The sequence below is a fragment of the Oncorhynchus gorbuscha genome, linkage group LG03, assembly GCF_021184085.1.
Source record: "Oncorhynchus gorbuscha isolate QuinsamMale2020 ecotype Even-year linkage group LG03, OgorEven_v1.0, whole genome shotgun sequence".
NCBI classification, from domain to species: Eukaryota; Metazoa; Chordata; class Actinopteri; order Salmoniformes; family Salmonidae; genus Oncorhynchus; species Oncorhynchus gorbuscha.
The window spans coordinates 94,582,721-94,605,220 of record NC_060175.1 but is presented as its reverse complement, the minus strand read 5'-3'; the positions used below and the strand labels follow the sequence as shown (position 1 = coordinate 94,605,220).

Below are 22,500 nucleotides of genomic sequence, written 5' to 3'. Positions count from 1 at the left end.
GGTCATTTATGAACATTTTAACATCTTGGCCATGTTCTGTTATAATCTCCACCCGGCACAGCCAGAAGAGGACTGGCCACCCCACATAGCCTGGTTCCTCTCTAGGTTTCTTCCTAGGTTTTGGCCTTTCTAGGGAGTTTTTCCTAGCCACCATGCTTCTACACCTGCATTGCTTGCTGTTTGGGGTTTTAGGCTGGGTTTCTGTACAGCACTTTGAGATAACAGCTGATGTACGAAGGGCTATATAAATACATTTGATTTGATTTGATTTGTTTTTCCATCCCACCATTGAGGAAGTTCCTCTGGGTCTCCAGGATCTGTCCCACATCATGGTCCCAGGCCCTGCAGACCTCTGGGGAGGCGGCCTGCAGCACATAGCGTACCACGCTCCCATCAGTTCCCCGTGACGTCAGCACCAGGCGGTCCCCCTCCCCCTCCACTGGAGCCTCCACACCCAGACAGCTCACCTGGAACACACCGAAGGTGTATGCAGTAGAGTGGCACAATTCTGGTTACTTAACCACAATTCCCAGGTTTTCCAGAAATCCTGGATGGAAGATTTTCTGGAATAAGGAAGGAATCCGTGAATCCTCAAACCAGAATTTCTGGAAAACCTGGGAACGTTACTGATGGGATTAATCAGTTGACACGATTACTTATTCCAATCATATTTGTTCTACGTGATGCATATCTATCTGAACATTCCTGTAATGTTCCATCCACCTGGAAAAGACCACATCTGACCTCCATCTGGTGGAGGAGAGCAAGTCATTAAATACCTCACCAACACTGAACAAAGACCAGACACAGATGCTTCAGAGACTTACAAGAACACTCACAACCCTGTCCTTGTGTCTCAGACTGCTGGTGGTTATGTAATTCGTAAACAACGTTAGATTTGGACAAACATTTTGTTTGTTTACACTGACTGGTTATGCCAGTGTAGCTAATTACAGTCACATTTTATTGTTTTGTTTCTAACTTTAATTGAAGTTTCTGCATTCAAACTCATCTGAAATTAAATAAGAGAATAGAAGAATAATTAGAAGAAGAGAAGAGACCCACCTTGATGCTGCTCTTGAAGGTGTAACCAGGAAGTGAGAACCCTTTCTTCCTGTCGATTGGCTCGCTGAAGATGACCAGCTGTTCAAACAGGAAGACCCGCCTCTCCTTGGCTCGGGACAGAAAGCTGCTCTCCTGTTCCATCACTGTGAAGGTGTCCTGCTGGAGCAGCTTCCCCTGCGCCGTGATCTTACCCTGGGGACAAAAGGAAGGATGGAGTGAGAGATGGAGAGAAGAGACACAGGATGAATAGAGGATAGAGGTTTACTATATGGCTTGCAGCGGACCTCTGCTTGAGCCCCCGGCCAGTGACTTGATGTTTTCCAGAACTAGCAGACCTGATTCAAATGATCACCTAATCACCAAACCCCTCATTAGTTGAATCAACAGTTCTAGTTCTGGAATACATCAAATAAATTGACTGGCTGGGCCTGGAGTTACTTCAGAAGAGGTTTGGGAAACACTGGCTTACAGTGCAGTACATCAATTGTGAGAACTATTTTAAAGATAGACCTTGGGCTTGATTCAATTTGTGCCGCGGAAGTTCATCGCTATAGAAATGTGAAGATTTCCAATTGAGCTGACATACGTGTCGGCAGTCTCGGCTAATGCGGGAACATTGCCTTTACATTTCAATGGCGCTGAAGTTCCACGATACAGATTAAACTGAGCCCTAAATTCCAATGCCTTACCTCAAAGCCCTGCAGGCGTCCCACGTTCATCATGTCATTGCAGCGTTTGGGCACAAAGCACATCACCTCTACCGCTTTCTGTGTATGTGTATGTGTGTGGTTGTGTTGTTGTGTGTGTGTGTGTGTGTGTGTGTGTGTGTGTGTGTGTGTGTGTGTGTGTGTGTGTGTGTGTGTGTGTGTGTGTGTGTGTGTGTGTGTGTGTGTGTGTGTGTGTGTGTGTGTGTGTGTGTGTGTGTGTGTGTGTGTGTGTGTGTGTGTGTGTGTGTGTGTGTGTGTGTGTGTGTGTGTGTGTGTGTGTGTGTGTGTGTGTGTGTGAGAGAGAGAGAGAGAGAGAGAGAGAGAGAGAGAGAGAGAGAGAGAGAGAGAGAGAGAGAGAGAGAGAGAGAGAGAGAGAGAGAGAGAGACAGAGAGAGAGAGAGAGAGAGAGAGAGAGATCCTTAAAACTAGCAAATCTTGAATACAGGTTGTTTGACTAGAGAGAACAAAATAACACAGAGCCTCACATGCTCTAGTAGTTGCCCGTTCCTAGAGAACTAGTAGATGTGGATGCATGGTAGAAACTGTGTAATAACAGCATGATCTGCATTAGAACACCCACCTCCAGTTCTTCTGTGTCCATCCCAGCTTTGGTGTAATACTTGAGGAAGTCCTGTTCACATAAACGCAGCATGGAGTCAGGAGAGTTCCAGTCAATGTAATGTAAAGTGAGGACATCTGGAAGATGCTTTCTCAGTTTCTCAGATTCATTTGAATTCAGAGAGAGTACAGATTCAGAGAGAGTAAAGCTTGGCACTAGGTGATAGTTGTATGACCATGTTCATTGCCCCAGTATCCGTGCTTTAGACGATGAGTATGACGTGTCTCCTCTCTAACGCCCAGGAAGTTACAATTCAAACTCCCATTACACAGCTCTGCAAGTCTTATAATGTCAAAATACTTGTGTTACGCACCAAATATGGGGTTTCGTTGAGCAACTATCTTCATATACTCCTGTTATGGGCCAGTATTTACTTACAGAAGAGGTCAAAATAAAAAATGTACAAGCAAAAATGACTCGCTGTAATTGTGTGTTTGTGTGTCTTTGTTTGTGTGTGTCATTGTGTGTGTGTCATTGTGTGCGTGTCATTGTGTGTGTGTCTGTGTGTCTGTGTGTCTGTGTGTCTGTGTGTCTGTGTGTCTGTGTGTCTGTGTGTGTGTGTGTGTCGCTGTCTGTGTGTCATTGTGTGCGTGTCATTGTGTGTGTGTCTGTGTGTCTGTGTGTCTATGTGTCTGTGTGTCTGTGTGTCTGTGTGTGTGTGTGTGTCGCTGTGTGTGTGTCATTGTGTGTGTGTCTGTGTCTGTGTGTCTGTGCGTGCATGTACTGTATATCTGTCCGTGTGTGTGTGTGTCTACATGCGTGCGTGCGCGTGCCTGCGTGTGTGCGTACACTGTACGTGTGTGTCACCTTGAGCAGCAGCTGGTACTTCATGATCCTCTGGACTGGTTTGATCAGCAGGTCGTTGAGTTGTAGTCTGTGACCCAGATGTTGTCTCAGCTCCTGATAGGTCCAACACACAAAAGGGTTGATGGGGGTGTTGGGCGGAGGGTGCAACTCAATATTAGGACGCTGTTCTTAATGTTTTGTTAATTCAGTGCTTATCAATATGATACACCTCAAAATGTCATTAATACGACCAACCACAACATTGCATTCCTTTAAGATCCAATATGGCATAATTACATAGTGTATGGTATGGCATCGGGACACACACAGACATGACCTCAAGCATGTATTATTAATATGACCTGCCTTCACTACCACAACCACCCATCAATATGACATGTTATTACCTTCACTACCACAACCACAACCACCCATCAATATGACATGTTATTACCTTCACTACCACAACCACAACCACCCAACAATATGACATGTTATTACCTTCACTACCACAACCACCCAACAATATGACATGTTATTACCTTCACTACCACAACCACCCAACAATATGACATGTTATTACCTTCACTACCACAACCACCCATCAATATGACATGTTATTACCTTCACTACCACAACCACAACCACCCATCAATATGACATGTTATTACCTTCACTACCACAACCACAACCACCCATCAATATGACATGTTATTACCTTCACTACCACAACCACCCATCAATATGCTAAATGACTTAAATGTAATATGACATGTTATTACCTTCACTACCACAACCACCCATCAATATGACATGTTATTACCTTCACTACCACAACCACCCATCAATATGACATGTTATTTACGTTCATTACCACAACCACCCATCAATATGACATGTTATTTACGTTCATTACCACAAAAACCCATCAATATGACATGTTATTACCTTCACTACCACAACCACCCATCAATATGACATGTTATTACCTTCACATGACCACATCTACAAAGCATAGCATTATTCCCACGTGACCACATCTACAAAGTATAGCATTATTCCCACGTGACCACATCTACAAAGCATAGCATTATTCCCACGTGACCACATCTACAAAGCATAGCATTATTCCCACATGACCACATCTACAAAGCATAGCATTATTCCCACGTGACCACATTTACAAAGCATAGCATTATTCCCACGTGACCATATCTACAAAGCATAGCATTATTCCCACGTGACCACATCTACAAAGCATAGCATTATTCCCACGTGACCACATCTACAAAGCATAGCATTATTCCCACGTGACCACATCTACAAAGCATAGCATTATTCGCACGTGACCACATCTACAAAGCATAGCATTATTCCCACGTGACCACATCTACAAAGCATAGCATTATTCCCACGTGACCACATCTACAAAGCATAGCATTATTCCCACGTGACATACTACGTTACTAAAACCAAACCAAAAGGAAATAACATTCGGAGTCTAATAAAACTGAATTGTATTTTTGGAACGAGCGTTTCAATAAGATAACAGTGATGTATGGTGGACTTAGCTGTATGTTTGCTAAGAGATACTAACCTGGAAGTAGGTCTCGATGTACTCAGAGACAATGTGTTCCGACTTGGGTTTATTCTGACAATAAACCACGTACATGTGGAGACGCCTCTCCTGTAATACAAACATACGCACAGACAGTCAACCGTATAGCAATTTAACATATCAGAAAATAAACAGTACAGCACACAGCACTATCTATAACTGCTTTGACCATATTGAACTAGATTCAAAATATTATCAAAACAGAAGTTTATTGTGTTGCAAACCTGTGATTTTGACCTGGGTGGTTCAAGCCCTGATTTCTGAATGGCTGAAAGCCATGGTATATCACGGGCTCTAAATATGTTGGTAACCAGTTTATAATAGCAATAAGGTTCCTCCAGAGTTTGTGATTAATGGCTGCGTTGTGTCGTGCATAAGAACAGCCCTTAGCCGTGGTATATTGGCCATATACCACACCCCTCTGGCCTTATTGCTTCAATATACAACGCAGTTAACAATAGCTTTAGATTCTAAATAGGCCCACAAAGTAGTGGAAAACACTGCTGTAAGAGCTTAGGGATTCATCCCACGAGGAGGTTACAAAACCAAGGGTTTACAAAATGAGGAGGTTACAAAACCAAGGGTTTGTAAAATGAGGAGGTTACAAAACCAAGGGTTTGTAAAATGAGGAGGTTACAAAACCAAGGGTTTGTAAAATGAGGAGGTTACAAAACCAAGGGTTTGTAAAATGAGGAGGTTACAAAACCAAGGGTTTGTAAAATGAGGAGGTTACAAAACCAAGGGTTTACAAAATGAGGAGGTTACAAAACCAAGGGTTTGTAAAATGAGGAGGTTACAAAACCAAGGGTTTACAAAATGAGGAGGTTACAAAACCAAGGGTTTGTAAAATGAGGAGGTTACAAAACCAAGGGTTTGTAAAATGAGGAGGTTACAAAACCAAGGGTTTACAAAATGAGGAGGTTACAAAACCAAGGGTTTGTAAAATGAGGAGGTTACAAAACCAAGGGTTTGTAAAATGAGGAGTTTACAAAACCAAGGGTTTGTAAAATGAGGAGGTTACAAAACCAAGGGTTAGTAAAATGAGGAGTTTACAAAACCAAGGGTTTGTAAAATGAGGAGTTTACAAAACCAAGGGTTTGTAAAATGAGGAGTTTACAAAACCAAGGGTTTGTAAAATGAGGAGGTTACAAAACCAAGGGTTTGTCAAATGAGGAGTTTACAAAACCAAGGGTTTGTAAAATTAGGAGGTTACAAAACCAAGGGTTTGTAAAATGAAGAGGTTACAAAACCAAGGGTTTGTCAAATGAGGAGTTTACAAAACCAAGGGTTTGTAAAATGAGGAGGTTACAAAACCAAGGGTTTGTCAAATGAGGAGTTTACAAAACCAAGGGTTTGTAAAATGAGGAGTTTACAAAACCAAGGGTTTGTAAAATGAGGAGCTTACAAAACCAAGGGTTTGTAAAATGAGGAGTTTACAAAACCAAGGGTTTGTAAAATGAGGAGGTTACAAAACCAAGGGTTTGTCAAATGAGGAGTTTACAAAACCAAGGGTTTGTAAAATGAGGAGTTTACAAAACCAAGGGTTTGTAAAATGAGGAGGTTACAAAACCAAGGGTTTGTCAAATGAGGAGTTTACAAAACCAAGGGTTTGTAAAATGAGAAGGTTACAAAACCAAGGGTTTACAAAATGAGGAGGTAACAAAACCAAGGGTTTGTAAAATGAGGAGGTTACAAAACCAAGGGTTTGTAAAATGAGGAGGTTACAAAACCAAGGGTTTACAAAATGAGGAGGTTACAAAACCAAGGGTTTACAAAATGAGGAGGTTACAAAACCAAGGGTTTGTAAAATGAGGAGGTTACAAAACCAAGGGTTTACAAAATGAGGAGGTTACAAAACCAAGGGTTTACAAAATGAGGAGGTTACAAAACCAAGGGTTTACAAAATGAGGAGGTTACAAAACCAAGGGTTTGTAAAATGAGGAGGTAACAAAACCAAGGGTTTGTCAAATGAGGAGTTTACAAAACCACGGGTTTACAAAATGAGGAGGTTACAAAACCAAGGGTTTACAAAATGAGGAGGTTACAAAACCAAGGGTTTGTAAAATGAGGAGGTTACAAAACCAAGGGTTTGTCAAATGAGGAGGTTACAAAACCAAGGGTTTACAAAATGAGGAGGTTACAAAACCAAGGGTTTGTCAAAATGAGGAGGTTACAAAACCAAGGGTTTACAAAATGAGGAGGTTACAAAACCAAGGGTTTACAAAACTCTTTCTCTCTTCCTCTATTTCTCTCCCTTCTCTCTCTACCTCTCTACCTCCAGTGTGACTAATTGTCAGATGAAATAAGAGCAGCTGTGGTAAACCTGGGAGTGTGTGTGTGTGTGTGTGTGTGTGTGTGTGTGTGTGTGTGTGTGTGTGTGTGTGTGTGTGTGTGTGTGTGTGTGTGTGTGTGTGTGTGTGTGTGTGTGTGTGTGTGTGTGTGTGTGTGTGTGTGTGTGTGTGTGTGTGTGTGTGTGTGTGTGTGTGTGTGTGTGTGTAAGCAGTAATGGAGTTACCTGTGAATGAAGATATGTATAATGTACCCACAATGCTGTCCTGCTATCCTCCACGTAACCAGAGTCTTTGACAGCAGAGCAACCTAACTCTACCTTCGACCTAGCAATTCTTCTGAAGCTCGTTATCTCTGCATCCTGGAGACCAGGCAGGTAGGGGAATTACAGGATGTCTATGGCCCAGGGGGCTAAGGGCGCTGTGAGGATGAAACACAGCAAGTCAATGTGTTGTTGTGAGTTGTAACAATTACTTAAAAATCATGCAATGTGATTTTCTGGATTTTTGTTCTAGATTCCGTCTCTCACAGTTGAAGTGTACCTATGATAAAAATTACAGACCTCTACATGCTTTGTAAGTAGGAAAAGCTGCAAAATCGGCAGTGTATCAAATACTTGTTCTCCCCACTGTATGTGGTTGCTTCAAGATGTGTATTTACGGTCTTGTTGGTATACTGAACAAAATTATGAATGCAATCATTTCACTGAGTTACAGTTTATACAGACAAATCAGTCAATTGAAATAAATTAATTAGGCCCTAATCTATGGATTTCACATGACTGGGAATACAGATATGCATCTATTACTGTAGTCCCAGATACATAAAAAAAGGAGCGTGGATCAGAAAACCAGTCAGTATCTGGTGTGACCACCATTTGCCTCATGCAGCGCGACACATCACCTTCACATAGAGTTGATCAGGCTGTTGATTGTGGCCTGTGGAATTTTGTCCCACTCCTCTTCAAATGGCTTTGCAAAGTTGCTGGATATTGGCAGCAACGGTACACTTTGATTCAGATCATCCCAAACATGCTCAATGGGTGACATGTCTGGTGAGTATGCAGGTCATGAAAGAACTGGGACATTTTCAGCTTCCAGCAATTGTATACAGATCCTTGCTAAATGGGACTGTGCATGATCATGCTGAAACATGAGGTGATGGCAGTGGATGAATGGCCTGACAATGGGCCTCGGGATCTCCTCACGGTATCTCTGTGGATGATCATGCTGAAACATGAGGTGATGGCAGTGGATGAATGGCCTGACAATGGGCCTCGGGATCTCCTCACGGTATCTCTGTGCATTATCATGCTGAAACATGAGGTGATGGCAGTGGATGAATGGCCTGACAATGGGCCTCGGGATCTCCTCACGGTATCTCTGTGCATTATCATGCTGAAACATGAGGTGATGGCAGTGGATGAATGGCCTGACAATGGGCCTCGGGATCTCCTCACGGTATCTCTGTGCATTCCAATCGTCAACAGTTCAAATGCAATTGTGTTTGTTGTCCGTAGCTTATGCCTGCTCTGCTCATACCATAACTGCCACCATAGAACACTCGATTCACAACATTGACATCAGCAACCGCTCACCCACACAACCCAAACGCGTGGTGTGCGGTTGTGATGCCAGTCGGACCGACTGCACAATTCTCTAAAACGATGTTGGAGGTGGTTTATGGTAGATAAATTAACATTCAATTCTCTGGCAACAGCTCTGGTGGACATTCCAGTCAGCATACCAATTGCACAAACTTGAGACGTCTCTGGCATTGTGTTGTGAGACAAAACTGCACATTTTAGAGTGGCCTTTTATTGTTCCCAGCACAAGGTGCACCTGTGTAATGATAATGCTGTTTAATCAGCTTCTTGATATGCCACACCTGTCAGGTGGATGAATTATCTTGGCAAAGGAGAAATGCTCACTAACAGGGATGTAAACAAATGTGTACACAAGACTTCAGAGAAATATGCTTTTTGTGTGTGAATGGAACATTACTGGGATCTTAAATTTCAGCTCATGAAACTTGGGACCAATACTTTATCTGTTGCGTTTATATTTTTGATCAGTATATTTTGGGACCGCTCAGTAAAAAAATCTCTGTTGATCAGCAGTTTATCGACCAGATACAGTACAGATATAGTCATCTTTAGGGCCGGAGGAAAATAGCCACCATATCAAAGAGTCTAGTCAAGTGTTTATTATTACGGATTCTTATTCATGTGGCTTTTTCCTGTTTGCTTCTTCAAACTGCAGCTGTTTTTCTCCACAAGCTTCCTGACCCCTTGGTCCAGCCACACACAAGCTTCCTGACCGCTCGGTCCAGCCACACACACGCTTCCTGACCCCTCGGTCCAGCCACACACACGCTTCCTGACTGACCAGTTCTGTCTGGGCTGGTCAAGATGCTAGCCAGCCTGTCTGTGGCTAGGAAAACACAGGCAGGTCTAAAATCCTTGGTATCAACAACAAGGAAGTGGAGGGGGAAACATGTGTGTGTGTGTGTGTGTGTGTGTGTGTGTGTGTGTGTGTGTGTGTGTGTGTGTGTGTGTGTGTGTGTGTGTGTGTGTGTGTGTGTGTGTGTGTGTGTGTGTGTGTGTGTGTGTGTGTGTGTGTGTGTGTGTGTGTGTGTGTGTGTGTGTGTGTGTGTGTGTGTGAGGGTGCGAGTGCGAGTGCGAGTGCGAGTGCAAGTGAGGGGGCGAATGCTATCAGCTGATATACAGAGATGTGTTGGTGGATAAACAGGAGCTCTTCATGTGTTTCCTTACAGCGTTATACCTCAACAGACCCCAAATCGACACAGGACACACCTGTATTTGTGTGTGTCCATGTGCTTGTGTGTGTGTCTATGTGTGTCCATGTGTGTGTGTGTCTGTGTGTGTGTGTCTGTGTGTGTCCGTGTATGTAGACTCACATGCTTTATGAAAAGTTGGGCCAGTCTCTCTGGTTCTGCTATACATTTCTCCAGCTCGCCCATGAAGTAGCTAGAGAGAGGGAGACAGGTTACAAACACCACACACACACACACACACACACACACACACACACACACACACACACACACACACACACACACACACACACACACACACACACACACACACACACACACACACACACACACACACACACACACACACACACACACACACACACACTGTACAGTATCTCCGATACTCACTCTTTATGCCAGTCGAAAATTTGATGAATGTTTCCGAACACGATCTTGTCTTTTCCCTTCATGTCGGCTGGTATACCTTTACTAGTCATAGTGACCATGTAGCCCTGTACAGGAAACATACACCCAACCTCAGATCTCATATCCTGTAATTACTGACTAGGATTCAAGCCCAGGTCTCCTGCACACAACAAGCTAACCTGTTGAGCTAAAGTCTATGTAGTTCCGCCACATATAATGTATATACCTAATTACCTGGAAAACAACTATTTCTGACTTGGAAAAGCTTTCCAAACATAGGCAGGTCGGTATTATGTTGCCATAACATCACTGGGCCAAAAATAACTGTCTTCAAGTATTCAATTTCTTCACCTAGAATATATCAAACTCTGTCAGATTAAAAGTTTTGTAACACAATACTAATATATATATTAATAAAATCAGACCCAATAAAATAAATGTCTGTTTTTGGAGCCAGACAAAGCTGTGTAGAAAGAAAGGTGTTGCGTTGACAATGATTTCCAGGCCAAATCATTGAATAAATGGGTGCCGGTTCTTCTTCTGCCTTGGTTGATACGAAAGTTGTCAGATTTCAAACTCCAGCAGTGAAACGGTGGTTTCTGCTGCCGCTGTTGATATCACTGTCCCTGGAAATGGTTCTAATACAGTATTCTCACCTCTACTATGCACCCCAGGTCTTCCACATACACTTTCTCTGTCTCTAGAAGTTCCTTCAGTACGTACCTGGACAGAGAGACGATACTAAGTGTTGGTCAATCAAAAGTCTTTCCAAACAGTCCTGTCTGTTTAAAGGGGCAATCTGCAGTTGTTACATACATTTTTCGACTTTTAAAATAACTATATGTACAGTTGAAGTCAGAAGTTTACATACACTTATGTTGGAGTCATTAAAACTCGTTTTTCAAACACTCCACAAATTTCTTTTTAACAAACTATAGTTTTTACAAGTTGGTTAGGACATCTACTTTGTGCATGACACAAGAAATAATTCCAACAATTGTTTATAGACAGATTATTTCACTTATAATTCACCGTACCACCAATCCAGTGGGTCAGAAGTTTACATACACTAAGTTGACTGTGCCTTTAAACAGCTTGGAAAATTGCAGAAAATGATGCCATGGCTTCTGGTAGGCTCATTGACATCATTAGAGTCAATTGGAGGTGTACCTGTGGATGTATTTCAAGGCCTACCTTCAAACTCAGTGCCTCTTTGCTTGGTATCATTGGAAAATCAAAAGAAATCAGCCAAAATCTCAGAAAAAAATATTGTAGACCTCCACAAGTCTGGTTCATCCTTAGGAGCAATTTCCAAACGCCTGAAGGTACCGCGTTCATCTGTACAAACAATAGTATGCAAGTATAAACACCATGGGACCACGCAGCCATCATACCGCTCAGGAAGAGATGCGTTCTGTCTCCTAGAGATGAATGTACTTTGGTGCGAAAAGTGCAAATCAATCCCAGAACAACAGCGAAGGACCTTGTGAAGATACTGGAGGAAACAAGTACAAAGTATCTATATCCACAGTAAAACAAGTCCTATATCAACATAACCTGAAAGGCTGCTCAGCAAGATAGAAGCCACTGCTCCAAAACCGCCATAAAAAAGCCAGACTACGGTTGGCAACTGCACATGGAGACAAAGGTTGTACTTTCTGGAGAAATATCCTCTGGTCTGATGAAACAAAAATAGAACTGCTTGGCCATAATGACCATCGTTATGTTTGGATGAAAAAGGGGGATGCTTGCAAGCCGAAGAACACCATCTCAATCGTGAAGCACAGGGGTGGCAGCATCGTGTTGTGGGGGTGCTTTAATGCAGGAGGGACTGGTGCACTTCACAAAATAGATGACATCATGAGGAGGGAAAATAATGTGAATATATTGAAGCAACATCTCAAGACATCAGTCAGGAATTTAAAGCTTGGTGGGTCTTCCAAATGGACAATCCTTCACCAAAACAGTGGTGGGGTGAACCCATTTGTAATTGTTTCAACTGCAGATTGCCCCTTTCAGATAATTATTTGCAGCCATACATGATGCTCATGGAAATGCTGTGTTGTACATCAAACTTCGGTCAGTTTTAGAGTAAGGGGTAGTAAGGGCAGTGTTGTGTAATTACAGTTGAGTCACTTACATGCTCTTCTCTAAGGCACTCCTCCTCTCCTCCTCACTGTCAGCCGCTGATGATTGGCTGGGGGTGTTGTCCATCAATACTGAGACATTGTCATCTGGATAGACATTGGTGGCCTGAGTATCCTGGTCAAACAGACGGGACAGGGAACAGGGTTATGATATAATCTGTGTTCCGTTGACAATCTGAAGATAGAGAGAGAGAGAGAATGGTAAAATGGAGGGATAGAGGGAGAGAGAAAGATGGAGGCAATGTGTTAGATAGATCAAATAAGGAAGAGGGAGGCAGGGTGAGGTAAAGAGAGAAGGAGAGGCAAAGTGAGAGAGAGAATGGGAGGATAATGATGCAGGTCGCCAAGGTGACAAGGGAGGGAGGGGGAGCAGCCAGACACTATGGACCAGAATGAAGGGGATCTCACTGTCACTAATAATGGTGTAAGGCAGGGTTTCCCAAATGAGTTGGTTATTTTTATAAGCCAGGACAAAGTTTAGGAACTCTGGTGTTGGATGTGGTGAAGTCACCATGAAAAAGAAGTGAGGAAGAGAAAGAAAGAAGGGGAAAAGGGGAGGTAGAGAGGGCTACAGACCAGCTCAAAAAAAGCGACCCGGTACAAAACATTGAAATATTGGACAAGTGACGGAGTGTGGTGTCATGACGTTGACCTGAGGGGTAGGTTTATGACAGTCATAAATACCTCTTCCCCCCTTTTCCCTCTCTCTACTAGAGGTCGAACAATTAATCTGAATGGCCGATTAATTAGGGCCGATTTCAAGTTTTCATAACAATCGGAAATCAATGGGTATTTTTGGCCGCCGATTTGCCGATTTAAAAAAATCATAATAATAATTTTTAACACCTTTATTTAATCTTTATTTAATTAATTAGGCAAGTTAGTTAAGAACACATTCATATTTTCAAAGACGGCCTAGGAACAGTGGGTTAACTGCCTTGTTCAGGGGCAGAACGACAGATTTTCCCCTTGTCAGCTCGGGGGATCCAATCTTGCAACCTTACAGTTAACTAGTCCAACGCAATACCGACCTGCCTCTCTCTTGTTGCACTCCACAAGGAGACTGTTACGGGAATGCAGTAAGCCAAGGTAAGTTGCTAGCTAGCAATAAATGTATCTTATAAAGAACAATCAATCATAACCACTAGTTAACTACACATGGTTGATGATATTACTAGATATTATCTAGCGTGTCCTGCGTTGCATATAATCTGACTGAGCATACAAGCATACAAGTATCTGACTGAGCGGTGGTAGGCAGAGGAGGCACGTAAACATTCATTCAAACAGCATTTTCGTGTGTTTTGCCAACAGCTCTTCGTTGTGCGTCAAGCATTGCGCTGTTTATGACTTCAAGCCTATCAACTCCCGAGATGAGGCTTGTGTAACCGAAGTGAAATGGCTAGCTAGTTAGCGCACACTAATTGTTGTTTTGTTGCTGGTTCGAGCCCAGGGAGGAGCGAGGAGAGGGACGGAAGCTATACTGTTACACTGGCAATACTAAAGTGCCTATAAGAACATCCAATAGTCAAAGGTTAATGAAATACAAATGGTATAGAGGGAAATAGTCCTATAATTCCTATAATAACTACAAACTAAAACTTCTTAACTGGGAATATTGAAGACTCATGTTAAAAGGAACCACCAGCTTTCATATGTTCTCATGTTCTGAGCAAGGAACTGAAATGTTAGCTTTCTTACATGGCACATATTTTACATGGAACATATTGCACTTTTACTTTCTTATCCAACACTTTGTTTTTGCATTATTTAAACAAAATTGAACATGTTTCATTATTTACTTGAGGCTAAATTGATTTTATTGATGTATTATATTAAGTTAAAATAAGTGTTCATTCAGTACTGTTGTAATTGTCTTATTACAAATAAATAAATAAATAATTGTCCGATTTAATCGGTATCGGCTTTTATGGTCTCGATATCGGCATTGAAAAAAATCATAATAGGTCGAGCTCTACTCTCTACCTGATCTCTGATGTTACATTTGCAAAGATCTTGGTTAACATAGAGATTCTGTGAACATCAGAAGGTGGGGGGAAATTAACTATATTCTGGTAATCCGACCAATGGAACATATGGGGTGGTGTCACGCCTTGGTCATTGTATTTTGTGTTTTCGTTATATATTTGTTCAGGCCAGGGTGTGACATGGGTTTATATATTGTATTTTCTTATTGGGGTTTGTAGTATTTGGGATTGCGGCTGAGTAGGGGTGTTGTATAGGCTTGGCTGCCTGAGGCGGTTCTCAATCAAAGTCAGGTGATTCTCGTTGTCACTGATTGGGAACCGTATTTAGGTAGCCGGGGTTTCTCTGTGTATTTCGTGGGTGATTGTTCCTGTCTCGGTGTAGTGTTCACCAGATAGGCTGTAATAGGTTTCACGTTCCGTTTGTTGTTTTTGTATTTATCAGTTATTTCATGTATCGTTCCGTTTTTCTTCATTAAAGACATGAGTCACCACCACGCTGCATTTTGGTCCGAATCTCTTTCGACAAACGAAGAACGACGTTACAGAATCACCCACCACACTCGGACCGAGCAGCGTGTTAACAGGCAGCAGCAAAGGGAGGACGTTGTGGACAGCAAAGGCATGGAGTTTACGAATTGTTAGTTAGATTACTTGTTGGTTATCACTGCATTGTCGGAACTAGAAGCACAAGCATTTCGCTACACTCACATTAACATCTGCTAACCATGTGTATGTGACAAATAAAATTTGATTTGATTTGATTTGATTTGACGTGGGAAGAAATAGACAGGTGGGCGGCCGATCCAGAGAGAATGCCGGAGCCCGCCTGGGATTAGCTGGAGCAGTGCGAAGAGGGCTATAGGAGAATGGAGTCGAAAAGAAAGACACGGCGGCGCAGAGCGAAACCCGAAAGTCACCACCAAATATTGATTGGGGGAGGGCTCAGAGGGAGAGTGGCTGAGTCAGGAGTCAGACCTGAGCCAACTCTCCCTGTTAATCGTGAGGAGCAGCGATATAAGGACTTCTGGTCTTGGGAGGAGATATTAGACGGAAGAGGACCCTGGGCTCAGCCTGGAGAATATCGCCATCCCAAGGAAGAAGGAGAGGCGGATAAAGCGGAGAGGCGGATAAAGCGGAGAGGCGCTGGTATGAGGAGGCAGCACGGCGATGCGGATGGAAGCCCGAAAAGCAGCCCCAAAAAATTATTGGGAGGGGGCTTAAAGGGAGTATGGCTATGCCAGGTAGGAGACCTGCGCAAACTCCCTGTGCTTACCGGTGGGCTAGAGAGACCGGGCAGACACCGTGTTATGCTATGGAGCGCACGGTGTTTCCAGTGCGGGTGCATAGCCCGGGGCAGTTCATACCAGCCCTTCGTATTGGCCGGGCTAGAGTGGGCATCGAGCCAGGTAAGCTTGGGCAGGCTCGGTGCTCAAGAGCTCCAGTGCGCTTGCACGGTCCGGTCTATCCAGAGCCACCTCCACACACCAGTTCTCCGGTAGCAGCTCCCCGCACCAGGTTTCCTGTGCGTGTCCTCACTCCAGTATCACCAGTGCCAGCACCACACATCAGACCTACAGTGCGCCTCGCCTCTCCTGTGCTATCGGAGTCTCCCGCCTCTCCAGCGCTGTCGGAGCCTTTCTCCTCTCCTGCGCTACCGGAGTCTCCTGTCTGTTCAGCGCTATCAGAGCCTTCCTTCTCTACAGCGCTGCCTGAGCCTCCTGCCTGTTCGGAGCAGCCTGAGCTGCCAGTCTGCAGGGAGCTGTCAGTCTGCAAGGTGCTGTCAGTCTGCATGAAGCAACCAGAGCTGTCAGTCTGCAAAGAGCTGCCAGTCTGCAGGGTGCTGTCAGTCTGCATGGAGCAGTCTCAGAGCTGTCAGTCTGCATGAAGCTGCCAGTCTGTCAGGGTGCTGCAGCCTGCATGGAAGAGCTGCCAGTCTGCAAGCCAGAGCTGTCAGTCTGCAAAGAGGAGCTGTCAGTCTGCAAGGAGCTGCCAGTCTGCAGGGTGCTGTCAGCCTGCATGGAGCAGTCAGAGCTCTCAGTCTGTATGAAGCAGCCAGAGCTGTCAGTCTGCATAAAGCAGCCAGAGCTGCCAGTCTGCAAAGAGCTGTCAGTCTGCAAGGAGCTGTCAGTCTGCAAGGAGCTGCCAGTCTGCAGGGTGCTGTCAGCCTGCATGGAGCAGTCAGAGCTGTCAGTCTGCAAGGAGCTGTCAGCCTGCATAGAGCAGCTAGATCCGCCAGTCAGCCATGATCTTCTAGATCTGCCAGTCAACCAGTCTCTTCCAGATCTGCCAGTCAACCAGTCTCTTCCAGATCTGCCAGTCAACCAGTCTCTTCCAGATCTGCTAGTCAACCAGAATCTTCCAGATCCGCCAGCCAGCCAGGATCTACCAGAGCCTACTACCTACCTGAGCTTCATCTCAGTCCCGAGCTGCCCCTCAGTCACAAGCTGCTCCTCAGTTCAGTGGGGTTCTGGGTGAGGACTATTAGGCCATGGTCGGCGGCGAGGGTGGATTATCCCAGGACGCGAAGGGGAGGAACTAGGACATTAATGGAGTGGGGTCCACGTCCGGCGCCAGAACCGCCACCATGGACAGACGCCCACCCGGACCCTCCCTATGGTTTTGAGGTGCGTCCGGGAGTCCGCACCTTAGGGGGGAGGTTCTGTCACGCCTTGGTCATTGTATTTTGTGTTTTCGTTATATATTTGGTCAGGCCAGGGTGTGACATGGGTTTATATATTGTATTTTCTTATTGGGGTTTGTAGTATTTGGGATTGCGGCTGAGTAGGGGTGTTGTATAGGCTTGGCTGCCTGAGGCGGTTCTCAATCAGAGTCAGGTGATTCTCGTTGTCTCTGATTGGGAACCGTATTTAGGTAACCGGGGTTTCTCTGTGTATTTTGTGGGTAATTGTTCCTGTCTCTGTGTAGTGTTCACAGATAGGCTGTAATAGGTTTCACGTTCCGTTTGTTGTTATTTCATGTATCGTTCCGTTTTTCTTCATTAAAGTAACCACCACGCTGCATTTCGGTCCGACTCTCTTTCGACAAACGAAGAACGACGTTACAGGTGGTACTTAATGAATATGATGTCAGTTCGGTTGTCATCTGAGACATTCTCATCAATGATAAGATGACATAAACTCTACAGTGGAAAGTCTACACATCAGAGTTATCAGATTCACATGGAATTGTTGTTCAATTTAAATGTTTCAATATGAAATTATTCGTGATGGGATGAAATGTGATTTTAGCTTCTAAACTGTAAGACAGGGCTCTGCTCAATCAGTGGCCCGCCCCTGTGAAGGGACATGGGCTATTAAACTTTTCAAACACGCCCTCCTCTCCCTTTCTATATAAGCCCTTGACGACCATATAACCTTCTGTTCCAAGGATGTAGGACGACGGTCCTATGTCAGAATGGTACAGATAATAACTACAGAGCGAATGGTATGAACTTTGAACTCTTATTCACTACAGAAGTGATACCTCCTAGCCGTTGAGTTAGCAACAGCAGATGCAACGAGGGTTAGGAAGGAACAGACAGCGTATCACGTCTATCACCCAACGATGTTACTACACCGTCTCCAATTGACAAACCAGAGACATTCTTCAAAGGACTCGGTTTGGCAACACGGTCTTCCATCTACCACCATCCTACCAAAGCGCAGCTCAGAGTAAATATTTATTGTATTTTCCTTTTCCAAATGGGCGGTAATTTAGAATGCATAAGATACTGTATTTACGATAACACAGCTTCTCCCTTTGTTCCTCAGTCTTCCCACTCTTTCACTCAAACCCAGCCCTTTTCTTTTGTGTAACAAGCTGTCATATCTGTTCCGCCCGCTAGGGACGTTTTCCTTTATGACGTAATAAGTAATCAAGTTATGATTTAATTATGTGTATGTGTAATTCTGTGTGATTAGTTAGGTATTTAGTAAATATATAATTAAACCCAATTTTGTATTGGTGATTCAAATTGTTAGCCAGGGTTTGTGCAGCCACCAAGAATTTACAACTTTCAGGTGAGACTGAATTAAGATGAGGATTAATATTGACTGCTATTGATGTAAAATATTACTAGGTCTTTAAGAGTTTATTCGGAAGATAACAGCACTAAAAATATTATTTTGTGGTGCCTGACTCTCTAGTTAATTACATTTACATGATTAGCTCAATGCTTGTGTCAGCAGTAACATACACTTGTATGCTTGTCTGAACATACAATATCTTGTTCTTGTTCAGTGTCATGTTCATTGGCTACAGTCTTCCGATCGGCATGTACATAATTTTAGAATAGTGGATGTCAACCTATTTACGCCTGACCAAGCATACACACCAGAGGAGCTGAGAAGTTTGGTGGGAGGAGCTATAGTAAGATGGGCTCATTGTAATGGCTGGCGTTCCATTTATTCCATTCCAGCCATTACAAAGAGCCCATCCTCTTATAGCTCCTACCAGGAGAATTCTTCCTGCCCCAACTCATAGTGCCAACTGTAAAGTTTGGTGGAGGGTGAATAATGGTCAGGGGCTGTTGCTCATCGTTCGGGCTAGGCCCCTTAGTTCCAGTGAAGGGAAATATTAATGCTACAGCCAACAATGACATTCTAGATGATTCTGTGCTTCCAACTTTGTGACAACAATTTGAGAAAGGCCCTTTCCTGTTTCAGTATGACAATGCCAGCAGGTAACCTGGGGGTTAGAGCGTTGGACTAGTAACCAAAAGCTTGCAAGATTGAATCCCCGAGCTGACAAGGTAAAAATCTGTCGTTCTGCCCCTGAACAAGGCAGTTAACCCACTGTTCCTAGGCCATCATTGAAAATAAGAATTTGTTCTTAACTGACATGCAAAGTGATGTCCTTACAGATATAGTTTGTCAGGGTCGTTGTGGAAGAACTTGACTGCACACAGCCCTGACCTCAACCCCATTGAACACCTTTGGGATAAATTGGAACGCTGACTACGAGGCAGGCCTAAACCCTCAACATCAGTGCCCGACCTTACTAATGCTCTTGTGGCTGAATGGAGGCAAATCCCCTCAGCAATGTTCCGACATCTAGTTGAAAGCCTTCCCGAAAGAGTGGAGGCTGTTGTAGCAGCAATGTTCCAACATCTAGTGGAAAGCCTTCCCAGAAGTGTAGAGGCTGTTATAGCAGCAAGGGGGAGACCAAATCCATATTAATGCCCATCATTTTGAAATGAGATGTTCGACGAACAGTTGTCCACATACATTTGGTCATGTAGTGTATATGGGCTTTTATTTCCCATCAACTTCTGCAAATGTGTCATTTCACTAAAGCTGCAAAACACACAGTGTGTGTGTGGTTGTGTTGATGTGTATACCTCTCTGTGTGTGGTGTAGGGTGCGTGCTACGCCACTGCTTATAACTATCAGTTATGTAGAACATTTAAGATGTGTCAAATATATGTTATCCAGCTCAGGGCTCCAGCTACGCATTTGGTTTGCTAGCGTGCTAGCTAGGTGTCTAGATGTCAAGATCAGTTTTCTTGGGTACAGCAGAGACATTCAGTTCCCTCCTGGATCAAGATCCCTGTTGCCTAAAATAGGTTTGTGTGCTGTATAATAACAGAGTATGCCCCGGTATGTTACAGAAACGGTATGATCGTATTAACATCTCCAGCAGAGCTCTACCCTGGCTGACAGGTCTCCAGGCCTCCAGCAGAGTTCTACCCTGGCTGACAGGTCTCCAGGCCTCCAGCAGAGCTCTACCCTGGCTGACAGGTCCCCAGGCCTCCAGCCCTCCAGGCCTCCAGCAGAGCTCTACCCTGGCTGACAGGTCTCCAGGCTTCCAGCAGAGCTCTACCCTGGCTGACAGATCTCCAGGCCTCCAGCAGAGCTCTACCCTGGCTGACAGGTCCCCAGGCCTCCAGCCCTCCAGGCCTCCAGCCCTCCAGGCCTCCAGCAGAGCTCTACCCTGGCTGACAGGTCTCCAGGCTTCCAGCAGAGCTCTACCCTGGCTGACAGATCTCCAGGCCTCCAGCAGAGCTCTACCCTGGCTGACAGGTCACCAGGCCTCCAGCCCTCCAGGCCTCCAGCCCTCCAGCCCTCCAGGCCTCCAGCAGAGCTCTACCCTGGCTGACAGGTCTCCAGGCCTCCAGCAGAGCTCTACCCTGGCTGACAGGTCTCCAGGCCTCCAGCAGAGCTCTACCCCGGCTGACAGGTCTCCAGGCCTCCAGCAGAGCTCTACCCTGGCTGACAAGTCTCCAGGCCTCCAGCAGAGCTCTACCCTGGCTGACAGGTCTCCAGGCCTCCAGCAGAGCTCTACCCTGGCTGACAGGTCCCCAGGCCTCCAGCCCTCCAGGCCTCCAGCCCTCCAGGTTTCCAGCAGAGCTCTACCTTGGCTGACAGGTCTCCAGGCTTCCAGCCCTCCAGACCTCCAGCAGAGCGCTACCCTGGCTGACAGGTCTCCAGGCCTCCAGCCCTCCAGGCCTCCAGCAGAGCTCTACCTTGGCTGACAGGTCTCCAGGCTTCCAGCCCTCCAGGCCTCCAGCAGAGCTCTACCTTGGCTGACAGGTCTCCAGGCTTCCAGCCCCCCAGGCCTCCAGCAGAGCTCTACCCTGGCTGACAGGTCTCCAGGCCTCCAGCAGAGCTCTACCCTGGCTGACAGGTCTCCATGCCTCCAGCAGAGCTCTACCCTGGCTGACAGGTCTCCAGGCCTCCAGCAGAGCTCTACCCTGGCTGACAGGTCTCCAGCCCTCCAGCAGAGCTCTACCCTGGCTGACAGGTCTCCAGGCCTCCAGCCCTCCAGGCCTCCAGCATAGCTCTACCCTGGCTGACAGGTCTCCAAGCCTCCAGCCCTCCAGCCCTCCAGGCCTCCAGCAGAGCTCTACCCTGGCTGACAGGTCTCCAAGCCTCCAGCCCTCCAGGCCTCCAGCAGAGCTCTACCCTGGCTGACAGGTCTCCCTGACTGCTTGACATGGATCACTACCAGATGTTCTCTGTATCTCGTAGAACCCCACAGGAAAGATACACACACACACACACACACAGCTCTCTTTCTATGCCCCCCCTTCACTCCTCTATTGCGCTTGTTTTGTTTTTCTACACAGAAGCCAACTTTAAATCTGTAAGAGTTTTAATAAAAGCTGAGAGCATGGTGCTCCTGTTGTTTATGCCTTATTGAGGTGTAGGTAGGGTTTGTGTGTGTGTGTCTCTCACTCTGTGTGGTGTCTGTCTGTCTGTCTGTCTGTCTGTCTGTCTGTCTGTCTGTCTGTCTGTCTGTCTGTCTGTCTGTCTGTCTGTCTGTCTGTCTGTCTGTCTGTCTGTCTGTCTGTCTGTCTGTCTGTCTGTCTGTCTGTCTGTCTGTCTGTCTGTCTGTCTGTCTGTCTGTCTGCCTGCGTGCGTGTGTGCGTGCGTGCATGTGTGTGTGTGTGTGTGAGAGAGAGAGAGAAGTAGAGGGGGTGTTCTAAGAAGTCTTAGAATATGTCAAAGGAGGGGAGGAAGGAGAGAGAGAAAGAGAGAGATGGAGAATGACAGTGATAGAGGGAGAAGAATAGGAGAGAGGGAGAGAGAGACCCTAAGATGACTGACCTACATACTTTAATACCTATTTTTCTCTCTCCCTCTCTTTCCTCTCTTCCCTCTTCTGGCAGTACAGACTGAACCAGTGATCTTCTTCCCTTCTCTCCCATCTGTCTCTGACTGTGTGTAATCCTGCCATCAGAGCCTTATGACTGGCTGCTATAATGAACTGCAGGGGGAATGACCCCCTCCCTGGGTCATGTTCAGTAGGGCACACTGTAACAAAACATTTGGAAATCTGTGTTGTTATTGGAAAAGTTCAGATATAGCTCCCTTGTTCCACTCGGTTTCAAACCCTTTTATCAACACTGACCCTGGTAAGAGTCCAGTAGGAATGAGCGCTGGCTCTCTGATGTGTTTTGTCATAGTGTTCACTATCCAGGCCCCCTTACAACCCTGTTCTCTGTTCCACATGCCATCTATACCATTTGCTGTTGCCGTTCACACAATTCCAATTGTTTGATGTGTAAATGAAAGAGAAAGCCATTGTTTGGACTCATTTCCTGGAACAGTAGTCATCTTCCATTACATTTCTCCTC

The 22,500-nt window shown here is 45.1% G+C and overlaps 1 protein-coding gene across 4 annotated transcripts in view; it reads right to left on the bottom strand.

The window, feature by feature from the left end:
* The window catches only part of LOC124032283 (rho guanine nucleotide exchange factor 25-like), a 113,682-nt gene that overhangs the window by 19,618 nt on the left and 71,564 nt on the right, over positions 1-22,500 (bottom strand). For 3 of the 4 annotated variants that reach the window (XR_006838248.1, XM_046344552.1, XM_046344553.1), the window contains exons 4-13: positions 12,429-12,550; positions 10,945-11,011; positions 10,271-10,374; positions 10,004-10,073; positions 4,775-4,864; positions 3,181-3,291; positions 2,353-2,403; positions 1,755-1,832; positions 1,066-1,257; positions 287-467 (exon numbers count right to left, since the gene is read on the bottom strand). Coding sequence is in view for 3 of the 4 variants with exons in the window: in XM_046344552.1 (XP_046200508.1) it covers positions 287-467; positions 1,066-1,257; positions 1,755-1,832; positions 2,353-2,403; positions 3,181-3,291; positions 4,775-4,864; positions 10,004-10,073; positions 10,271-10,374; positions 10,945-11,011; positions 12,429-12,550 (1,066 nt within the window). In the remaining variant the exon portion in view is untranslated. The remainder of the gene's footprint in view (positions 1-286; positions 468-1,065; positions 1,258-1,754; positions 1,833-2,352; positions 2,404-3,180; positions 3,292-4,774; positions 4,865-10,003; positions 10,074-10,270; positions 10,375-10,944; positions 11,012-12,428; positions 12,551-22,500) is intronic. The other variant, XM_046344554.1, reaches the window with a different exon arrangement.